This window comes from Capricornis sumatraensis, chromosome 12 (assembly GCF_032405125.1).
Source record: "Capricornis sumatraensis isolate serow.1 chromosome 12, serow.2, whole genome shotgun sequence".
NCBI lineage: Eukaryota > Metazoa > Chordata > Mammalia > Artiodactyla > Bovidae > Capricornis > Capricornis sumatraensis.
Window position 1 is genome coordinate 23,159,408 of NC_091080.1, and position 20,486 is coordinate 23,179,893.

Sequence of the window (20,486 nt, forward strand, 5' to 3'; positions counted from 1 at the left end):
TTTTGGGCACATAGTTTTATGAAGTGACTCTTTGCAGGGTTGTGGGCATAGTTTAAGGTAAACAAGACAGGATGATCAGTCACCCACAGACTAGTGACAGTTGGAAACAGTTACCTACTCTGGCAAAGAGGCAAGGGGTTGGGAACCATGCTCCAGAACCCAGTGAGAGCTAGAGGCGTGGAGGAAGAGCTGCTGAACAAGAGCTGCGGCCGCAGAGGTAACATAGCAGGGAATCAATGGTACTGTTTTTCCGTTTCCTTCCACTCCTGCTTTTCTGCTGATTCTTCCTTTTGAGAAAAGCAGTTTCATGTGCACAGGCTTTCAGCCCTGCTCGACCTCATGAGAAAGGGTCCTGGACTCGGAGCACTTTTTTAGCAAAAGGTGAGGAGCTCACACAGCCTGAGTTTTGTGGGATGATCTCTTCCTGTTTCAGTCTTGCCCCCAGCTTTCAGTATCTCAGACTCCAGGGATGGTGTGGGCTAAAGAGGGGAAGGGAGTACCGGGCTGATTTCCTCTTGTCAGCTGTCATCCCCCAGCCTCCTGAGACTGGTGCATGCGGCTGGGCTGGAGCTGATCTTACTCTGCCCCTTCTCTGGGTAAGAAATCTTATTCTATCCAGTGTTTGAGCATTGTGGTTGGCTTCCAAACTTTGGCACCAAGATATACTGGGCAGAGATGTTTAGAGTCCTTTTCTGCGATTGGTAGCTAGTGCTTGGTGTTCTGTGAAACCTCCTCTCATTGGCAAAACCCAACCAGTAGCAGGAGGGGAAATGCAGACTGGGTAATGTAGACTTTTGAGGCAAGTGGAGACAGAGGTACAGAGCAAGTCAGGGAAGAGCGGAAAATGAACCTGGGGGGCAAGTGGACAGTAATCATCAGCGTATTCAATACTTATTTATTGAAAATTAAATTGAATTTTTAATTGTTAAACACAGTTGAGCCTTACATATTGTTAAAGTGAAAAATGACCAAATGCCTAATGGTTTAATGTTTTTGATATAAATATCTTGACATAAAAATCTGTTTAGTAAGGCAGCTATTTTGTCTCATATATATTTGAATAGTCAGAATAGTAAAAATGATATAATAATTAATCTATTAAAAAGAGCCTACCTTGAAAACCACTTCTGTGAGTCTTCTTTTACTCAGACACATTTAAAAGTACATGTGCCAAGCCACTGTGCTAAGTCCTTTATGTACATTATCACTGTTATCCTAGACATGAATCCTAGCGGAATATCCTGGAAGAATCACCCTAGAAGTGTAGATACTACTGCTTGGTGCTTGATTCATTGGTGAACAGAACAAATTCCACAAAGGGCAGAGATCTTTATATTCTAATATTCATATTTCCACACCATTTTGGTTTGGTGGTTGTTATCATTAGTATTTATGTTTATCAGCCCTTTAGATTTTTGTTTTCTATGAAGTTCCTGACCTATTCTTTTGTCCGTTTCTATTGGATTGTCTGTCGTCTTAATGGGGAAGAATTTTCTGTATTTTTGGATATGTGCTTAAATTTTCTTTTATGTGTTGCAAATGAGTTCTCCCATTCTGTGGCTGGTTCAGGCTGAAATATTGAGAATATGTCAGATCTTGACAGGCACAGATAGATATTTCTAGTCAGATAAAAGAGTAAGTAGAGTTTATAAGGAAGGAAAATAAATTCACACATGAGGCAGTTGAGTACTTTGGTTAAACTGAGGATTTTTAAAGTGAACCAATGGAAAATAAGACTGGAAAAGTCAAAATATGTAGTCCCTGGGGAGCTCTGGAAAATGGCAAAAATACACCTCAACAGAACTTCCTTTTCTTTCTTCTTTCAACTTTTTATTTTGTGTTTGCGTATAGCTAGTTGACAATGTGGTACATTGTGTGCTGTTTCAGGTGAACAGCAAAGGGATTCAGCCAACCCAGAACATCTTTAAACCAATACACATCTCCCTTCAGTTTCAGGAGTAAATAAGTCTAGGCAACCTGAAGGGAGGGTTTCCCTTGTGGCTCAGCTGGTTAAGAATCTGCCTGCAATGCGGGAGACCTGGGTTTGATCCTGGGTTGGGAAGATCCCCTGGAGAAGGGAAAGGCTACCCACCCCAGTGTTCTTGCCTGGGGAATCCCAGGGACGGGGGAGCCTGATGGGCTGCCGTCTAAGGGGTTCGCACAGAGTCAGACACGACTGAAGTGACTTAGCAGCAGTAGCAAAGGGAACCTTGAAGACTATTTGGCCCCTCTGGCTAGCTAGCTCTAGGCTTGCCCTCTGCCAGAGAAAGAATCTTCCTTCCCTGAGACTGTCCCAGTGCTCTGCCCGGTGAGAAGGTGCATTTTAACACTGGACCTGAAGAAGCCTAGATGAACCTTCTTCGTCTCGTCTATGAAGAGCTCTAGATTTCTCAGAGGGTGTTGCGTGCCTGAGTGCTCAGTTGCTTTAGTCGTGTCCAACTCTATGCAAGCCTGTGGATTGTAGCCCACCAGCCTCCTCTGTCCATGGGATTCTTCGGGCAAGGATACTGGAGTGGGTTTGCTTTGCCCTTCTCCAAAGAGAGCCTTACTGGGTGTTAAAGTTAGAGCACCTTCATACGGTTGGCCTTTGTATCCTGATGTTTATCCTTGTGGAGTCTCTTGTTGAATATTTGGGGTTTTATTTCCTAAAACTTGCATTCCCTTACAGAACTTGAAAACTAATGGCTGTAGGGCTTTTTGGTTTTACTGTCCTTCCAGTCTCAACCTCCATTTTTTGACTTTTTGCTGCACTGATGTGAAATGAATCCATTCCTGTCCCCTGGTAAGATTGTTGTAGCTATTCTTAGTCTTTGCTGGATGTGACGGATTTGCCTCTCTCACCACTAATCAGACAAAAACCATTTCTATAGTATCTCTCTTCAGTTATGACCCCATCAAAATTTTGATTTGGCTGCAAATACCTGAAAACCAAAAATATGAGTAGTATCTTAGGAAGCCAGAGTTTTATTTTTGTCTCATGTAAATAGAGGCTATCCAGGGGCACTGTGGCAGCTCCATGATCATCCAGACCAGCGTCCTTCCACCTCATTGTTCCTCCTTCCTCGTCCGGCACAGCGGCTCCTGGTCTCGCATCTACATCGCAGCCAGCGGGAAGGAGGAATGGTGCAGGGGAGGGACATTCCCCCGCCCGGAAAGACTTCACAGATGCTGCGCGCACTGCTCTGCTTATATCCTATAAGCCAACATTTACTAAACAATGCTGTACCTAAGCCTAAGGGAGGCTTGGAAATATGTGTCTGGCTAAAAATAGGAATTTTTGATCCTGTAGAAGAAAGGGAGAATGGATCTTGGGGACGTCCATTGATCTTTGCTACCTAAAACCTTTTTCTGTTGTGACTTAAATATTTTCCCCAGGTGGTTAAGGAGAAAAGCAGAGAATAATATGGAGTATATACCTAATTCAAAATTTATCTGGATGAGCTCATATTTTTAGACTCTGGATTTTTCGCTCTTATTTTAAAATTTTTACCTTGGTCTAGAAAGCTAGAAATAAGCTAGTTCTTAAGCTTTTCATCACGTTTACTAATTTTCCACAGTTTGGCTTCTTGGCTACACTTGGATATCATATTTTATCAAATTTTTAAATAGAGCGGAGTCCATTTGAGCATCATATATGTAAAGGAGGAGGAAATATTTGCCTTTTATATTTATGGAAGATGAATACACTAGACCCACTGTTAAGAATAGTCTATGGAAAACATTTTAGCAATAAGTAACATAAAGGCTCTTGGTCAGAATGAAGTCAAATACATGGAAAATGAATGAAATCTAAAATCAGTTCACTGAAAATCAGCCAGTATAGTGTGTAGGAGATATAATCTCATAAGCACTGCAGATATTTAAAACTTCTACACAGCAGAGCTTGAAGAAAATGTGATATTTAACATAATTGTTCTTATTATTTTAAATGATTTACTTTAAAAACTCATATGTAGCACTGTAAATGATAATCACTTTTTTCCTCTGTAGGCAAGAAGTTTGATAGCTGTGGGGCTGGGTATTGCAGCTCTTGGCTTTGCAGGTAAGATAAATAAAGGATACATATCAATAAATGTTGTAGGAGAAATATTTCCAAATAGCTTTTAGAGTGAATTTTGAGAAGACTCTCAGTTTTCTGAGGTTTTTGATTTTAAGACATACATTCCCATTCTTTACAGCGTTCATAGTCCGTGAACATTTGTCAGTATAGATAAACTTTGTAGTGAAAGAAATTAATGCTACCAAAGTTTGGGAAACTAGCCCCTGTAATAACTGATCTTCCTGACATTTTTTTTAGTGTGAGCTATAGTATACTGTTTAAAAATAAACTTTAATGTGAAGCAGTATAAGTGATATGGGGCTCTTCTGTACGCCCATATTTATTTTTTTCTTGCAGATAAGTTTATACATTTTCTGTCAGTTCTTTCTGATGAGCTAGTTAGTCTTGGTAGTGTGTTTATTACTCAGTTTAATGTATTGGTGTAATTTCTTTGGAAACCCAGGAGGATTTCTTTTACTGCCAAAATCTTTTTAGAAAGAATAGTTATAAAGATTTAAAGTAAAATTGCTATTGCTTCCAGTCATTAATTTATAATTTTAAATTACATAGCTATTCTCTAATTAAATGTTCATCTGAGAGCATTTCTTTGTTGATAAAGATTTACGTTTTTCAGTTAGCTTTTGTGTCTCCTAAGGGCCATGGGTTTGATCTTATTAATTGAATCTTCTTTGTAGGTGGAGCTATTAATACATTCTATTGTGGTTATATACAATGACATCGAATAGGAAAAGAGACTTAAAAGATTTTATTTTGTTTTGCATAATGTTTAATTCCACACAACTCTATTTAAAGCACCTTACCAGTGAGAACTTTAAAATCAGGACGATCAGTGGTTCAGTTTTTCTTGGTTCTTATACCATCAGAGTCTTATGTCTCATTATGTAACTATAGTTAACTACTTAACGAAGGTTTCATGTGAAGAGTATCATGTCTGAAAAGGAATTCTGACAGACTTGCGCATAAACATAAAATAATTTTAGTATTAATTGCTATAGCAGAATAGGCATCAGTTCAGTTGCTCAGTTGTGTCTGACTCTTTGTGACCCCATAGACTGCAGCACGCCAGTCTTCCCTGTCCATCACCAACTCCCAGAGCTTGCTCAAACTCATGTCCATCAAGTCGGTGATACCATCCAGCCATCTCATCTTCTGTCATCCCCTTCTCCTTGCACCTTCAATCTTTCTCAGCATCAGGGTCTTTTCCAATGAGTCAGTTCTTCACAACAGGTAGCCAAAGTATTGGAGTTTCAGCTTCAGCATCAGTCCTGCCAATGAATATTCAGGACTAATTTCCTTTAGGATTGACTGGTTGGATTTCCTTGCAGTCCAAGGGACTCTAAAGAGTCTTCTCCAACACCACAGTTCAAAAGCATCATTTCTTCGGCAATTAGCTTTCTTCATAGTCCAGTTCTCATATCCATGCATGACTACTGAAGAAACCATAGCCTTAACTAGATGGACCTTTGTTGACAAAGTAATGTCTTTGCTTTTTAATATGTCTAGGTTGGTCATAGCTTTTCTTCCAAGGAGCAAGCATCTTTTAATTTCATGGCTGCAGTCACCATCTGCAGTGATTTTGGAGCCCAAAAGAATAAAGTCTTTCACTGTTTCCATTATTTCCCCATCTGTTTGCCATGAAGTGATAGGACTGGATGCCATGATCTTAGTTTTCTGAAAGCATGTCTTTCTCATTTCAAATAAAAATCTTACATTTGAATTTGAAATAAGAATAGGCATAGTTACTTCAAATTCAAATGTAAGATTTTTATTTGAAATTAGAGAAAGATATGCTTTTGCCAAGGTCTTCTTTCTAAAATGAGAAGAATTGGTATATGTACTGCATACATATTACGCTCTTGCCAAATTCATTTTACTGAGTAGAATATTAAATAGCAGGCATTTCTCTTTCATAGTCAACTACAACTAAAGTGTAGAATTTAGAAGAAAAGTATTCCTGGACTGTTAGAACTTTTGTCTTCTCTTTTATGGTTAAAGTAAATGTCCAAATGTCAGTTCTTGAAGCCCTTGATTGCTTTTTTACATCGAGATTGCATGACTGTGGTTTTGAAGGAATTTTGAGACACTTTAAAAGCCATGGAGACATGAGTTTGAATAAGCTCTGGAAGTTGGTGATGGACAGTGAAGCCTGGTGTGCTGCAGTCCATGGGGTTCCAAAAAGTTGGACACGACTGAGCAGCTGAACTGAATTGAAAAGCCATATTTTATACTATTGGAGAATCAAATGAAAGTTGATCTCTATGTGATAAGAGATTTAGATGAATTAGGGTTTCAGCTTTATTTAATTTTACTTTAACATTCTCCTTGGTTTCAAGAGCTTTTTGTCTCCTACTTAGGTTGACTAGGACTTCCCTGGTGGCTCAGACGGTAAAGCGTCTGTCTACTATGTTGGAGACCTGGCTTCGATCCTGGGTCGGGAAGATCCCCTGGAGAAGGAAATGGAAATCCACTCCAGTACTATTGCCTGAAAAATCCCATGGACAGAGGAGCCTGGTAGGCTACAGTCCATGGGGTCGCAGAGAGTTGGACACGACTGAGTGACTTCACTTAGGCTGACTACTTCACATCTTCCTAGGTCTAACTAGCATCCTTTATTTTTCACTGTAGCATGTTGTCTGAACAGGAATAACAGTATATTTAGACAGATAACTTATTATAAGATATCTATATAGTTGAATTTTCCCAGTAGTAATCTTAATTTGCAAATAACGTGGTTAGAAACTTCAGAGGATCATAAATTTTAGAAAAGAGACACTAGTATAGCAGACACACAGTCTGGTTAGGACACACATTCTGATTGGCCTGATGCTATTTGATTCTTGTCTGCGCCCTCAAAACACATTAGGACCTTTTTTGCTATTGATACTTAGTTGTCTAGTCTCAGAGGAGTTTTGATAATTAGGGTGACTAAGAAAGGAAAGTACTAAAATAAAGAAGCTTTTCGTCATCCTCTGTGAGAAATTGATAGTAAACACATTCTTTGTAAATATTTCCCATGTAATTGCTTTATTACTTTAGTGGTAACTTCATTAAAAGCAGTCCTGTGTTGTATAGATCATAAACATGACTTGTTTTCTATATATTTCAAAGTGATTATCATTGTGAGAAGCAATAGAATTGTTTTTTTTTTAATTGGAGTAATTAAAATGAAATCTGTCCTCCATTTAACAAATTAGAAGTTTGAAAAAATTACTGTCTTTCTGGTAGGTTTTGAAATTGTTATTAAGCTAACATATATAAAGTAAACTATTAACTGCTATGGTGAGCACCTTGTGGGTATTGGCTTTCATTACAGAAAATGTATTTGCCTTTATTCCTGTTACTATTATATTTAGGTCGCTACGCATTTCAGATCTGGAAACCTCTAGGACAAGTAATCACAGAAACTGCGAAGAAGATTTCAACTCCTGTAAGTTAAAAAAAAATGAGTTTAGTTAGAAATCTAAACTTACTTTGAAGTTTCTTGGGCATATTATATCTATGCTTATTTCTGACTTTGCTAATTACTATATTCCTTTTAGTAGTATTACATCAACTTTGAGATAATTTACTTTCCTTGTTTAATTAGTGTTCATTTATTCATTCAGTGATTGTCCTGTGCCAGGGGCTGGGCATAGCTGGTGAACAAAACAGACATGGTCCCTGTCCAGATGGAGTATACCCCCAAATTAGTTTCATCTTGAAATTTGAAACTAGCTTCCTTGTACCACCACACCTGGCTCTCTCAAACTTGAAATTATATGATTCCAACTTTGAAACCCTTTAGGGCTTATACATCCATCTACCAGCGTCACGGCTACTCTGCTGAGGGGAATCTAAGTGAAAATTGAATGGGCGTAGGTGTCTAAGAAGCTGTAGTGTGGTGAGCTGGGGTTTGTGACCCCTGGAGAGCATGCCCAGAAAGCTCACAGAAGCAGTGCAGCATTAACACTGACTACTGGGAGACAGAAGATCTGGGTTACATCGGCTTGGCTTACAGCAGTTTGAGAATGAATGACCTGTTTCAGTAAAGGCATTATAGGCCCCTGAGGCTTCGTTATGAACAATAACCATACTTTAAAAGGATGACAAACGGACAGATAATTAAACTCAAGGACAAAAGAACTACAAGTGACTGCCAATTGAAAATGCATGTCTGTGATTAGAGGGAAAGTGTATTTATTTTCTGCTTTCCTGTTTATATTTCATCTTAAGTATTAATAGGTATTTACTAATAGCATTCATACAACAAATGTTCATTAAGCACCTACTATGTCAAAGTGAAAGTTGCTCAATCGTGTCTGACTCTTTGCAACCCCATGGACTATACAGTCCATGGAATTCTCCAGGCCAGAATACTGGAGTGGGTAGCCTTACCCTTCTCCAGGGGATCTTCCCAATCCAAGATCGAACGCAGGTCTCCCGCAATGCAGGCAGATTCTTTGCCAGCTGAGCCGCAGGGAAGCACCTGCTCCATCCTAGACACAATTGTGGGGTAGTCATGAACCGGATACAGACACTGCCCTGTAGGAGTTTACTTTTCAGTGGAGACAGTTAACAGATAAGTAAGATATATAATATGTAGAGGTATTGAAGTTAGAAGTTTAGTTTTCTTTAAAAAACTAATCAGGGTGCATGCGTCCTAGTCACTTCAGTTGTGTCCGACTCTTTGCAACCCCATGGACTGTAGCCTACCAGGCTCCTTTTTGCCCATGGAATTTTCCAGGCAGAAATACTGGAGTGAGTTGCTGTTTCCTCCTCCAGGGGATCTTCCTAACTCAGGAATCAAACCTGTGGCCTCCTGTGTCTCCTGTCTCATCTTTACCACTGGACCACCCAAATCAGAGTAAGAGATTGATTTTTTAACAGCAGAGAAGAGTCTGTGTTAGGTAGGTTAGGGAAGGTCTCTCTGAGAAGGGAACAGACCATGTGACCATCTGAAGAGCTTCCTAGGTGGTGGGAATGCTGCTGAGATCTGAGGTGGGAATGAGTTGAGTAGTAGGAGTAACTCCAGTATGAGTGTGTGGAAGGAATAGTGGTCGTTTAGGCCCACATCACTTAGAGCCAAATCAACTATGACAAGGACTGCAGAGTTTAAGTCTGACGGAAAGCCTTTGGAAGGTTATGAGCAGGCGGGCAACAGACTAGAATAAGCCAGAGGAGAAACTGTGAAATGTGTTGAAAGGGCATTGAGACAGTCCAGGGACTAGATGATGGTCAGTGGAAATAGAGCATATGCCTGGAAATAGTGACATAAATGTCCAGGTGTTTTTCCACGTTTGTGGTTATTCAGTCCCTAAGTGGTATCCGACTCTTTGCAGCCCCAGGGACTGCAGCACGCCAGGCTCCTGTGTCCTCCACTATTTCCCGAAGAGCTGTCAAATTCATGTCCATTGAGTCAGTGATGCTCTCTAACCATCTCATCCTTTACTGATATATGTTTACGTGTAGTAAATTGGGAAACTTTTGGAAATCATTTCTCTCCTGCTTGATGATCTTTAGTAGACAGACTTATAAATAGACTCACGTTTTGTAGAATTACATTATTTAACGTTGTAACGGAAGGGAGAGAAAGAAAATGAGAAATGTTTCACTGCTCTGTGAAGGCTCACAGATAAGGTGGCGTAGTTTAAGAGACCGTCATGGGTATCCTGAAAGGCGGCCCCAGCATTTCTTAATAAGAGGAAAGGGATGCATACACACTCACGCCCCCCCCCCCACCTTTCCCCTTCCCTCTGGGCTTCAAGTTAAGACAAGTGGCTTTCATCTGCCCTCTTTTTCACAAAGTACTACTCATCTAGTTTGCAGTGAAACCTCTTGGAGTATCTGTCATCATCGTGATTAAACCTCAGTGAAGATATTAGTTTTTAAAAATAACTCTTTAAACATTAATTGTTTCAGGGAAATTGAAGAATGAAAAATATGCATACTTTCCCTTGACATTGATCTCAAAAAGCCAAGTTCATAAGCTCGGCATTTCCAGTGTTTTGATTTTATAACTCTGTTCATTATTAACCGGTTACTAACAGATAGGGACTGTAGTCATGCGTCAATAAATGCCTGTCACTCAAAGGAGAAGGTTCGACTCAGGTTCCTGTGGGCGCTCTCTTCATTTTTTCTCGAAGTGTATTTGCTGCTTCTATTCTTTAACATCAGTTTGTTCTTATATCTCATCTTTCTTTTTCTCATGCTTCCCTCTGCCCCATTTTTCTGGAATGTTGCCTAGGATAGTTTCTTTTACATGGAATGTATGGAGAGTTTGTTTCTTTCCCTCTTTACATGTATAGCTGTTTGTTCTGTAAGACCCTCTTAGATTTTTTCCTTCCAGTGTGTCTCTGCTCCTGGAACTCATATTCGTGGCCTCTTTCAGCAGTTTGGTAGATTTGCTTTAAGTTTAATTGAATGAGAGGATTGGCAGTGTGCTGTGAGCATGGAGGTGGGTTATGCCCACAGTCATGTCTCTCGTTGGAAGCAAGGAGCCCAGAGGCTGTCTGGGAACCTGCAGTGTTGAGTACTGTGTGTATTTTACTCCTTGGTATAAATGCCCCCTCTCCTCAGCCCTCTGGGTTCTGAAATGTTATCTGTTGTTAAGCCACTCTGCTTTCCTTGAGACCTGCTCTGTACACCAAGATGCATTCTCTTTTTTGGCCTGAGGGCTGAGGTGGCAGGTGGCAGCCCTTATGCCCTGTACTAATGGAGTTAGGGATGGTCTGTCTGCCGTCCTGGTTTAATTACCCTGATGTTATGTTTTGTGTCTGTTGAGCCTGGACTTAGTGTTTTCGTCTTTCTCTCCTCTGGTGATTGGGTTGCTGTGATTTTTCTGTGTGTGCAGTCTTCCCTGTTTTCAACCTTTCAGGATTTCTTTGAACTTTCTGCTTTGGTACTTGTTCCATTTCTTGTTTTCTAGGCCTATTATGGATTTTTCTTGTTTAAAATATCTCATTTCTCATTTAAAAGAGCCTTTGGAAAGTAAAAGACTAATTTTCAGTCTGCTATTTTGAATCAGAGCCTTTTACTTAATTTTTTAAAGTACTCATGTGTGTTTATTGACTCAGCTATTGTCTAATTACCCCTAATTTTTTTCTGGAGGAAAAACCCAAGTCATTCATCTTCTTTTGAGGCTCTTATTTTTCTATTTGTGAATTTGCCTTTTTACTTGAATACAAGTTTTTAAAATTGGACTTAAATTGTTTTTATGGTTAGGTGAAATTCATGGAAATAACACTAATTAAAACTATCCCTCTGTGGATCTATAAATCAAATAGATGATTCTACATAATTCAAGTTTATACTTTATGTTAAATGTAAAATGTATTTCTTCTCTTAAGACTATGGAATGATGTATTTTTCTGGTTGTTTGGAGGGGTGTTATGTTTCAAGTGATTGAGTAAATTAGCTAATGAAGACTTTCATTTAACTTGGTTCATTTCACATCGTTTTTGATAATATATAGCACTACAGCATTCAGTGTTAAATTTTAGTAGGAAAATTATTTTGACTTTTGTTTATATATTTATATATTTTATGACTAAAATAATACAAATAATAATTTGTAAGGATCAGAGTATCTTTCAAATAGACAACAGAATAAATCCCACTCTTTCTGTTCTTGGAAATTCTATTAGAAAAATGTAACTATCTACTCCATCTGTTTGATATAGTTGTTCCTTATTGTAATCACATTTTTTGTGAATCTTACCATTTTGTTGACCCACCAATGTTGTCAGAAAACAGTTCTGCATTGCCTGTTTCTATATAAGCTAATAATATAATGCAGTATAGGTATGTTATATTTGTAAGCTTCAAAGGGCTCACAATTTCAATTAAAAATTATGTAATAAAAACCTAAACTCCATATGAGTTTAGAAGGCATGATTTTGTCTTCTGTCTAATATTCTATATATAGCCCCAAATAGTAAATATCTGTCCTCAAAAATGATCTAGTTCCTTCAGAAGGATAGTGATGATGGGTTGCTTACAGATTGACTTACTTGAAACAGGTCAGTATTTATGGTCTGAGCCTCATCCAGATGCTAAACTTTAACCTTGTCTTAGTTTTCTTTAACCTTTTCTACCTGGAAAAAAACGAAGGAAAAAATTTGCTTGGCTATAATAGCCGCTTTTAGGGTTAATGAACTTGGTGAATATAGTGGAAATGACAGTTTTTGAAATATCAGCGATTTATGTTTATTGTATGCGGAACATTTCAGAATTTGGAACTCCCAAAGGTAGATACTCATAGAAATATTAGGGAGTAAGGTATGCATCTAGTAAAAATTTTAGCTGCTTGCGAGAAACCTTAAAGCCAGCTGTTTTTCCTCTGTTAAAGCCCTGCTCCTGTATGTGTATTCCCTATACAGCTCTTATTCTTTTACATATTCCTGTGTGTGTGCACTTGTGTATATATACATGATTTGTCCATATTAATATGTGTACTGAAACAGTTTGGTTCCCTTCCAATTTGGAGGAGGAGATTGTTTTTTGTTTTCTCACTAGATTGTTAATTACTTGGAATTTGGAGTGGGACTAGTCCTCACAGCACTGGTACACTGGCAGAGGAACAACGGTGTGATGAAGGACAGAATTTCACTTGTCTCATTTGAAAAGTTCCTGGCACATATTAGGTGCTAATGGAAATTTATGACAAGCTGGTCAAAAAGAACAAGTTATATAAATGACCAGATCTGGCTCCCTGGGACTCTTTTTACACTCAAGTAATTTCCTTGGTTTCCTTTATTTAGTCCTTTTAAAAAAAAAAATTGTATAAGTAACCATGTTCATTGTTGAAAATTTAGAAAGTATAAATGAACATGAAGAAAATAATATTCATAATTCCACCACCCCAAAATAACATTGAGGGGCTATATACTTTCAGATTTTGTTTTATGCAAGCACATACTTATTTATCATTCCTTAGGAAAGGGTTCACATTTTAGAAACATGTGTACATTCAATCACATATGTATAGTTTTCCTTGGTAAAGTTGAGTTCATGCATGCAGTTTTCTCTAAGAGCTCCTGAAAACAGTTGTCTCCCATTCCTTTCTTCCTGTTCTCTCCTAAACTCACTCTAATCAAACCTTCATGCCCAGTCCCTTCAGTTAGCCTTAGGTTTGCTGCTGCTAAGTCGCTTCAATCGTGTCCGACTCTGTGCTACCCCATAGATGGCAGCCCACGAGGCTCCCCCGTCTCTGGGATTATCCAGGCAAGAACACTGGAGTCAATTGCCATTTCCTTCTCCAGTGCATGGAAGTGAAAAGTGAAAGTGAAGTCGTTCAGTTGTGTCTGACTCTTAGCGACCCCATGGACTGCAGCCCACCAGGCTCCTCTGTCCATGGGATTTTCCAGGCAAGAGTAGTGGAGTGGGTTGCCATTGCTTTCTCCGCAGAGCCTTAGGTTTAGCAAAGGTTAAATCCAGAGGTTTAGCCTCAGCTCTGCTCCTATTTGACCTGTTGGAAGCACTTGAAACTGCTTTCCACTTCATCACTTTGGGGCTGCTTCTCCTCCCCCCGCACTGCTGGGCCTTGGCATTGTCTGTTGCTGACCCCTCTCCGTTTCTCTGCCACTGAATGTTGCTGTCTCTAGGGCTCAGTCTTCCCACTTCTTAGCTACACTCCGGCTCCAGGTGATCTCGTTTAGTCTCATGGCTTTAAATTCCGTCTGTGTACTCATAATTCCCCAATGTTATCTCCAGGTCAGACATTTCCTCCACTTACATACATAGTAGACTTCTGAAACTTAATATAACCAAAACCAATCTCCTGATATCTATTACCCACAAAAAACAAATAACCACTCCTCCTCTAAGTCAATAATTGGCAATTTAGGCCAGAAACCTTGCAGTCATTTGCAGTTGAAGTTCTCTGGAAAGCAGAATGAGACACAGATTAGCAAGCTGTTAGTTTATTAGAGAATGCTCTGAGGAGCATTCTCCAGAAGGCAAGAGAGGGAAGAAGGATGGAGGGATAATTTAGGCTGCAGTGCAGTCTTAGCAAGGCCTGAGGCAGCCGGTGTGGGCACGGGGAGCCTCTGACTCTCAGGTGACTCATCGTGGTTGTCCTAGGTTGTGGCAAGGGCCGTGAAACTAAATGACATCACCTGGAAAGTAAATAAGAAGCTCAAGGACTGAGTCCTGGGGAACTCCAGGGTTTGCACCATGACTTCAGCCGGTCGTCAGCCAGAGGCTGCCCTGGGAAGGGGGCATGGGCTTGGCATTCTTCAGCCGAGGCCATTGCTGGAGTTTGACAGCACAGTGCTGTCTGCCAGCAGCAGCCCCAGGGTCTGAGGAGTAAGTGCCTTACTTCTGAGGGGGCCCTGTGCTGAGCACGCCAGTGTTCACTGCCCCATCTCTCCCTGCTTTTTCTCATATTCCACGTTCAGTCCAAGCAAAGGTCATTTCTGCTCTCCATATCCATCCCAAATCTGACGGCTCTGGCTTCTTCCTCTTCTACCAGTTTGGCCCAAACTGCCCCTGCCTCCTGCCTAGATTATGGTTGTGTCCTCTTACTGGTCCCCTGCCTCCACTCTGTACCTGTCTCCGCACAGCAGAGTAATCCTCGTAATTAATCTCATTTATGTATGTATTTGTGGCTGTGCTGGGGCTTCTTCGCTGCATGGGCTTCTCTGTAGATGCAGCAAGTGGGGACTGCTCTCTGGTTGCTGTGTGTGGGCTTCTCATTGCAGCAGCTTCTAGTGCACAGGCTTCACTGGTGGTGGCCCGTGTGCTCAGTAGTTCTGGCTCCCGGGCCCTAGAGCACAGCCTCAGTAGTTGTGGCATGTGGACTTGGTTGCTCCATGGCCTGTGGGATCTTCCCAGATCAGAGATCAAAGCCCTGTCTCCTGCATTGGCAAGCAGATTCTTATTCACTGAGCCGCCAGGGATGCCCTGGAATAGTCTAGGTCAAATCTGGGTGCCTCGTGCCCTGGCCGTCCTGCTCTTGAGAGTAAAGTCCCCCGTTGTTCCCGACCTCCAGGGCCCTCCCCATGGCCTCAGCCCCTCCCCTGCCACTCCTCTCCTCCCTGCTCGGGCCTCTCCAGCCACACTGACCCTGCAGTCCAGTCTTCTGACCCCTCTTTGGCCTTCCTGTCTGCTCTCCTCATGTCCTCTCTATTTCATCAGTTTCTCCTCCTCTTTCTCAGTCAGCCAGTCTTGTAGGTTAAAAAGATGTCTGTCATCTCAGCAGTAACTTGGTCAAGGTTATCCAATGAGAAAATCCCTGTAGAGCTTAGAAAAAGCTGAAGCCGTTTGTTTCTACCGGTCTCCTTTATTCCTTCAGTGTAGGAGCATTAGCGTGTTGGGACGTGGAAACCATTGTTGATGCCCAGGTTCGTTGTCCAATGCTCTCCCGCCCCACCTCCCACAATTCCAGGTTGGCTTCGGGAAAACCCATTACTCCCACTGCAGCTGTGTGGTGGGGTCGAGGCCCTGCCCCTTCATACGTGGAACTAATCATTTCTCGCTCTTTGTTCCCTGCACAGAGCTTTTCATCCTACTATAAAGGAGGATTTGAACAGAAAATGAGTAGGCGAGAAGCAAGTCTCATTTTGGGTATAAGGTAGGTGTGCTGCGTAAGTGTTATTTTGTTCTGTGGCTGAGTTTGTCTTGAAAAAGGAGAAAATGTGACGGTAAAATTATCCTTATATTTTAAATTATGAATAGGAGGCAGAGGAGAAAATAGCGAAGTTTTACATCTCAAACCTTGAGTCTAAGAGATTATCCTACTACTTCTAAAAAAAAAAAATCAGTCATAGTTCTGGTGTGCCTTTATTCCTTAACAAGGAGCTGTTGTATTTGAACACTAAAATTTCAATGCAATTATCGAAATCCCTTATTGTGACATTAAATTCTTCCTGAATTCAGTTTTCTAATTTGATCTGAATCGTATTTTCAATTATAACATGGAATCTGTTTCACAATTCTTCTCTAGTTTCAGAATTTGACACCTAGCATATTATATTCTTTCTGTCCTTTATCGAGCCCATCTTTTCATGAAATGTTCCCTTGGTATCTCTAATTTTCTCGAAGAGATCTCTAGTCTTTACCATTCTGTTGGCAGAAGATATTAAGAAGAGGTGGCAAGAATACACAGAAGAACTGTACAAAAAAAGAGCTTCATGACCCAGATAATCTAGGTGATCACTCACCTAGAGCCAGACATCCTGGAATGTGAAGTCAAGTGGGCCTTAGGAAGCATCACTATGAATAAAGCAAGTGGAGGTAATGGAATTCCAGTTGAGCTATTTCAAATCCTGAAAAATGATGCTGTGAAAGTGCTGCACTCAATATGCCAGCACATTTGGAAAACTCAGCAGTGGCCACAGGACTGGAAAAGGTCAGTTTTCATTCCAATCCCAAAGAAAGGCAATGCCAAAGAATGCTCAAACTACTGCACAATTGCACTCATCTCACATGCTAGTAAAGTAATGCTCAAAATTCTCCAAGCCAGGCTTCAACAGTACGTGAACCGTGAACTTCCAGATGTTCAAGCTGGTTTTAGGAAAGGCAGAGGAACCAGAGTTCAAATTGCCAACATCCTCTAGATCATCAAAAAAGCAAGAGAATTCCAGAAAAAACATCGACTTCTGCTTTCTTGACTATGCCAAAGCCTTTGACTGTGTGGATCACAAGAAACTGTGGAAAATTCTGAAAGAGATGGGAATACGAGACCACCTGACCTGCCTCTTGAGAAACCTATATACAGGTCATGAAGCAGTAGTTAGAACTGGACATGGAACAACAGACTGGTTTCAAATAGGAAAAGGAGTATGTCAAGGCTGTATATTGTCACCCTGCTTATTTAACTTATATGCAGAGTACATCATGGGAAATGCTGGACTGGAAGAAGCACAAGCTGGAATCAAGATTGCCGAGAGAAATATCAATAACCTCAGATATTCAGATGACACCACCCTTATGGCAGAAAGTGAAGAGGAACTAAAGAGCCTCTTGATGAAAGTGAAAGAGGAGAGTGGAAAAGTTGGCTTAAAGCTCAACATTCAGAAAACGAAGATCATGGTATCTGGTCCCATCACTTCATGGGAAATAGATGGGGAAACAGTGTCAGACTTTATTTTGGGGGGCTCCAAAATCACTGTAGATGGTGATTGCAGCCATGAAATTAAAAGACGCTTACTCCTTGGGAGGAAAGTTATGACCAACCTAGATAGCATATTGAAAAGCAGAGACATTACTTTGCCGACTAAGGTCCGTCTAATCAAGGCTATGGTTTTTCCAGTAGTCATGTATGGATGTGAGAGTTGGACTGTGAAGAAAGCTGAGCACCAAAGAATTGATGCTTTTGAACTGTGGTGTTGGAGAAGACTTTTGAGAGTCCCTTGGACTCTCAAAGCCAGTCCATTCTAAAGGAAATCAGTCCTGGGTGTTCATTGGAAAGCTTGATGCTAAAGCTGAAACTCCAATACTTTGGCTACCTCATGCGAAGAGTTGATTCATTGGAAAAGACCCTGATCCTGGGAGGGATTGAGGGCAGGAGGAGAAGAGGACGACAGAGGATGAGATGGCTGGATGGCATCACCAACTTGATGCACATAAGTTTGAGTGGACTCTGGGAGTTGGTGATGGACAGGGAGGCCTGGCGTGCTGCGATTCATGGGGTTGCAGAGTCGGACACGACTGAGTGACTGAACTGAACTGATGTTTTATTATACTTATTTCACCTTAGCAGCCATTTATTGTCTGACTTTGGACAGTGTAGGAGATAGTTAATGATCCTTTGTGATTACTGTATGATATCATTTAACCCTGAGAGTTAAGAATACATCGAAATGGCAACCCACTCCAGTATTCTTGCCGGGAGAATCCCAGGGACGGGGGAGCCTGGTGGGCTGCCTTCTATAGGGTCGCACAGAGTTGGACACGACTGAAGCAACTTAGCAGCAGCAGCAGCAGCAGCATAGATTTACCAGTATCTATATTTGTTTATGTTCCCTAGAGCTCACTCAAAATTTTATTTGCGTTGGTTATAGTATGTTACCTACAACAAATCTTACGGTGACTTAGTCAACATAATTAAGCAGAATAGATCATAAAGTCCTATATTGAGAGAATTTTTAAATCTCTTGTAGGTTAGCAGATATTTAAAGCCAAAACATTTTGTTATTTCTTATGACTAATCAAAAAAAAAAAAAAAACACAAAAGATGGGTAGGGGGGAAACAGGTCAGTTTAGCTTGGTGCTTCATTTAAATATAAAAAGAAATGAGCTTTCTCACCAGGAATACAGAAAAAAGAAATGATTTTAAGCAGGGGAACCACACTGTTAAATTAGCTATGTTGTTAACTATTCTTTGGTTTAATATTATTCTGGATGCCACTGTTATTTTTCTGAGGTCCCATATCATCCCATTCTGGACATGTGTATGCAAAGTACATTACTAATCCAAACAAAAGTTTTTGAGGATATCATTTAATATCATCCAAGATACTCCTGTTTTTTGGATAGATAATTCGGAGTTGACTTAAGATACATGGCTATTTAGTTTTATTCCATTGAGCAGGAAGCTGTACAGAATTTCACAAGGAAAATTCAGTGGCTAACAGCACAGACTCTGGTAACAGTGAATCTGGGTGCAAATATCAGTTTTACCACTTGTTAGCTGCGTGGCCTTAGTCTCCTCATTAGTTTCTACTGCATAGGACTGCTGCAAAAATTAACACATAGGAGGTTTTTTTAGCATAAACCTAGCACCTAGTAACTACTCAGGAGATACCAGCTAAGCAAACAGATTCTGAGTCTACCATGGAGGCACTGATTTTTAGCTTTTATGCACTTCAGCTTCTTCATTTTTGATTTGCAATTAATACTACTTTGTCTTGTTGGAATAATGTGAAATGCCTTGAGTGGTACCTTTTTTATCAAAGAAAGAAAGTGGAGTCACTCAGTCATGTCTGATTCTTTGCGACCCCATGGACTATAGCCTACCAGGGTCCTCTGTCCATGGGATTTTCCCGGCAATAGTACTGGAGTGGGGTGCCATTTCCTTCTCCAGGGGATCTTCCCTAAGGGATCGAACCTGGGTCTCCCACATTGTAGACAGACGTTTTACCGTCTGAGCCACCAGGGAAGTCCTTTTTTGAAGTGCTTACCAAAGAACAGGTGCTGAATAAAGGTTGGTCCCCTCTCTTCCTGTCTCATGAGTGTATAGTCTAAATTTTGCCTTTAATGCATTAAATAGAAAGGTAAAATTTATTTGCTTTCCTCTAGCCCTTTCTTTCAGTCAGGCAGTGTTGTTTTGAGGAGATTCTTTTAAGATGTGAATACATTGCTGTGGTTCCATTTTCCTTGGTCTTGGAATCCAGATGATTTAGACTGTATGACAAGTAGGTAAAGATAAAATGGAGCTGACTCTGTTAACACCCTGTTTAAAAACAAAGAAATTCTCTTTGTTACTAGATGATTCTATGTTTTCTTACCATATTGAATAAAGCCTAAAATATTTTACTGAGTTGCTTGGGAAAACTTAACCTGCTATTTTCTGAAATTATACATACATTTGTGATATTCAGACTTTCTAAAAACTTCTGTGGAACTCTCTTTAAATGTTATTTAATAGACTAGTAGTAGAAAAAGGTGAAACCAAAGCTGCTTTATTTGCTGCAGGATCAGGGAACACTGCTCTGTTCTACACACCCTAATCCCCTACTCTCAGTCAAATACATTCCAGGGAGCAGTTTGAAATCCCTGATCTGGGCAAAATTATATTTCAAGTTCCATGTTCAGTTCATAGTGAAATTATCTAGGCTGGAGATATATCAGAGTTACATTTAATTTTTAATGCTTTGTTTAAGAACTAAGATTCTCTCATTTAGGTAGGTGCTTTGTTTCTAGGAATGTATCTATTCTAGGGTTTCCAGTTTCTTATTGTATAGTACAGCCTCTTATCCTCTTGTGCTTTGTATTTCTATTATATCAGTTATAATCTCTCCATTTTCATTTCTGATTTTACCTGAATTCTCTTTTTTCTTGGTGAATGTAGCTTCTGGTTTGTCTGTTTTCTTTACATTCTTAAAATAAAAAAAAAGCTTTTGGTTTCATTGATTTCTTTTTTCTTTTTTTTTTTAGTCTTTTAGTCTCTATTTCATTTATTTTCACTGTCCTTCTACTAATTTTAGGCTTAGTTTGTTCTTCCTATACTTCCTGAGGTGTAAAGTTAGGTTGTTTGAGTTCTTTTCTTTCCCCTTAATGTAGGATTTTAATACTATAAACTTTCCTCTTAGAACTGCTTTGGCTGCATCCCAGAAGTTTTAGTAGGTTGTTTCTTTGTCTCAGGATATAGTTTTATTTTTATTTTTGGCTTCCCCTTTAACTTAAGACTTATTTTTTTTCTTTATAGAAGAATACTTTATATGCTTATGTAGTAATTGATAGTGTATTTTTAGCATGTTTGATGGTCTATTATTTAACCCCAGGA

The 20,486-nt window shown here is 40.0% G+C and overlaps 1 protein-coding gene across 1 annotated transcript in view; it reads left to right on the plus strand.

Annotated features, from left to right (window-relative positions):
• The window catches only part of DNAJC15 (DnaJ heat shock protein family (Hsp40) member C15), a 79,345-nt gene that overhangs the window by 31,071 nt on the left and 27,788 nt on the right, over positions 1–20,486 (plus strand). Inside the window, exons 2-4 of the mRNA XM_068984670.1 lie at positions 3,991–4,042; positions 7,414–7,487; positions 15,535–15,611. Coding sequence (XP_068840771.1) covers positions 3,991–4,042; positions 7,414–7,487; positions 15,535–15,611 — 203 coding nt within the window. The remainder of the gene's footprint in view (positions 1–3,990; positions 4,043–7,413; positions 7,488–15,534; positions 15,612–20,486) is intronic.